This window comes from Triticum aestivum, chromosome 2B (assembly GCF_018294505.1).
Source record: "Triticum aestivum cultivar Chinese Spring chromosome 2B, IWGSC CS RefSeq v2.1, whole genome shotgun sequence".
NCBI lineage: Eukaryota > Viridiplantae > Streptophyta > Magnoliopsida > Poales > Poaceae > Triticum > Triticum aestivum.
In genome coordinates, this window is record NC_057798.1 from 719,991,057 (window position 1) to 719,994,034 (window position 2,978).

Here is a 2,978-nt window from a genome sequence, read left to right on the forward strand (position 1 = left end):
CGATGGAGCTTTATTCTCCTTCCTTTGAGCTTGGTTTAGTCCCAGCGGTAGTATCGCTCAAGAGCCTCAGGCGGCAGTACCGCTCCGCAGCGGTAGTACCGCCTGGGGGTCCTCGGCCGTAGTACCGCTGCGGTACCGGGCTCCTACCGCCTCGATTCGAGGGGGTCGCCTCTCGTGTCGGATTGTGCGGCACTAAGCTGCGGTAGTAGAAGCGGTAGTACCGCCCTACCACCACGGCAGTACCGCACATGGTCCAAGTCCTGCTCAATTTTGTGCCATCCCAAACTGCACGACAGTACCGCTAGGGGGTGCGGTAGTACCGCTGCCCCCTGTGGTAGTACCGCCCTCTGCGGGGCTGTTTTGGGGGGTAACGGTTGGATTGTCCCCCCCACTATAAAAGGAGGTCTTCTTCTTCAAAGTTGACTTACCTCTTCCCTCCAAGCTCTATTGTTGCTCCAAGCTCCATTTTTGCCTGATCTCTCTCCCTAGCCAATCAAACTTGTTGATTTGCTCGGGATTGGTTGAGAAGGTCCCAATCTACACTTCCACCAAGAGAAATTTGATTCCCCCCACTAATCCATAGCGGATCTTGTTACTCTTGGGTGTTTGAGCACCCTAGACGGTTGAGGTCACCTCGGAGCCATAGTCCATTGTGGTGAAGCTTCGTGGTGTCGTTGGGAGCCTCCTATTCAGTTGTGGAGATTGCCCCAACCTTGTTTGTAAAGGTTCGGTCGCCGCCTCCAAGGGCACCAATAGTGGAATCACAGCATCTCGGATTGTGTGAGGGCGTGAGGAGAATACGGTGGCCCTAGTGGCTTCTTGGGGAGCATTGTGCCTCCACACCTCTCTAACGGAGACGTACTTCCCTTTAAAAGGAAGGGACTTCAGTACCACATCCTCGTCTCCATCGATTCCCCTTTTGGTTATCTCTCACCTTTACTTGTGCAAGCTTACCTTGTGTTGCATCTCTTGCTTGCTTGTGTGCTTGTTGTTATTGCATCATATAGGTTGCTCACCTAGTTGCATTTCTAGACAACCTACTTTGATGCAAAGTTGAAATTGGTAAAGAAAAGCTAAAAATTGTTAGTTGCCTATTCACCCCCCCCCCTAGTCAACTATATCGATCCTTTCAACAATGGATGTAGAGTTTACCCCTTCTGGCATAATTCCAGTAACAAAAAAGTCCTTCACCGCTGCAATCACGTCGTCTCTGACAGTACTCCAATTCCGCTGAAAAAACCTCGCGGGGAAACCATCTGGCCCAGGCGCCTTAAGTGGTCCTATTTGGAACATTGCATCCGCTATCTCCTTATCAGAAGAAGGAGCACATAGTTTATTATTGTCCACCTCAGTCACCATTGGCTCCAAGAGATCCAGAACCGGGCCTGCTTCAAGAGTTGCACCCGCCGAGAAAATCTCATGAAAATATTTGTTTGCAATCTCACTCATCGTCGTAAATTCAGAATGCACCACTCCAACACTATCAGTTAATTGTCTGATTTTGTTTTTCCTTGCCCTCCACACCGCCTTATTCTGGAAAAACTTTGTATTCCTATCCCCCTCTTTCAGCCATGAGATCCTCGATCTTTGCAGCCACATCATCTCCTCTTGGTATAGTAATTCATTCATTCTATCTGTCACCCTGCGAATATACTGCTGATCCGCATTCATGTGCATAAGCTCCTCAAGCTGGGTTCTGGATTTTGCAAGTTCCCTTGTAACATTACAGAATTTCCTGCCCCATGTGTCGAGCGAAATCATGGTCTTTGACAGGGCGTCCCGCAGCTGGGCAAGGTTGCGGACACCCCCCACCGCATCCCATGCCTCCTTAATCACCTCCAGCAGCGTACCATCACTCTCCCAAAATAGTTCATACCTCCTCGGTTTTGCACCCGATGGCCCTAGGTCGGCTGAGGCCTTGAGCAATAACATTATATGGTCTGAACATGGTGAAGGAATATGCGAAACAATAGAAAAAGCAAACATGTTCCTCCACACACTTCACATCTCCCTCTCTCATAAATAAATTTGTGTGTTTAATTTTTGGCTTCAAACAAAAAAAGGGTCATGTATTTTGAACAAAATGTCTGATTACAAAATCGTTTTGACTTCCTTCTTTGTTTTGACGAAATCTTTGAATCAAGATCACCGCTGAGTATTTGAAAATTAATATTTTTGGCCTTTTCAAACTTAACTCGAAACTTGGCTGCAACACTTACACATTATGTAATTTGTCGGTTAGAAATATTGCCTCTCTCTCACACACGTGGGTCCTGCATGCACATGCTTCCAGTACATCCGAGTCTAGTTTCAAAAAGGAAAAAGAAAAGAATATAACATTTTCAACATTGATCTTATTTTGAAGATCTCATCGATAAAAATCTAAACGGATCTGAAACCGAACCCTTTTTCTGTTCGGGCCAAAGAAATAAACATACAGATTTTTTATGGGAGTGTGTGCTGTGAAGTGTTGGTTAATTTGTACAAAGTGCAAGGTTGTCTATGCACAAAAGATATAGTCCAACTTTTGACCAAACTCTGGCTCATTACCTTTTCATCTAAGGGTCCAGAATCCACTTCTGGCTCATTACTTACTTTTTGATCTGTATTTTTTTTTTGAGAAACACTTTCTCATCTAATATAGGCAGCAGAGTTTGATCCAAATTCGTTCGCTGTTGCAAGTTGGCAGCCAAAACTTGCATTCCAAGTAAACCTTTTGAGACAAAGCCTGGAAGGAGGCCCGTTCTGTGGAAGCTCAGTAGGCCCAGCCCAGCGGCTCGTCAGTCCGCTTCCGCTGCCATACCCCATCCTTCCTTGTGATCCGGCCATCTCTCCGCTGTTCTACCCTTGCTGCTTCCTACCCTCTCTTGCCGCCTCTGCTGTGAGCGAGCGAGCGCGAGGAATGGAGGCGAGGCGGGAGATCGCCAAGCGGGCGCGCACGGCCGGCACGGTGAGAGCACCCTACCACCGACCCCCTA

The 2,978-nt window shown here is 47.5% G+C and overlaps 1 protein-coding gene across 1 annotated transcript in view; it reads left to right on the forward strand.

Annotated features, from left to right (window-relative positions):
* The first annotated feature begins 2,785 nt into the window (after positions 1 to 2,785).
* The window catches only part of LOC123046938 (uncharacterized), a 1,935-nt gene continuing 1,742 nt past the window's right edge, over positions 2,786 to 2,978 (forward strand). Inside the window, exon 1 of the mRNA XM_044470391.1 lies at positions 2,786 to 2,950. Within this exon, the coding sequence (XP_044326326.1) occupies positions 2,903 to 2,950 (48 nt within the window). The 5' untranslated portion in view covers positions 2,786 to 2,902. The remainder of the gene's footprint in view (positions 2,951 to 2,978) is intronic.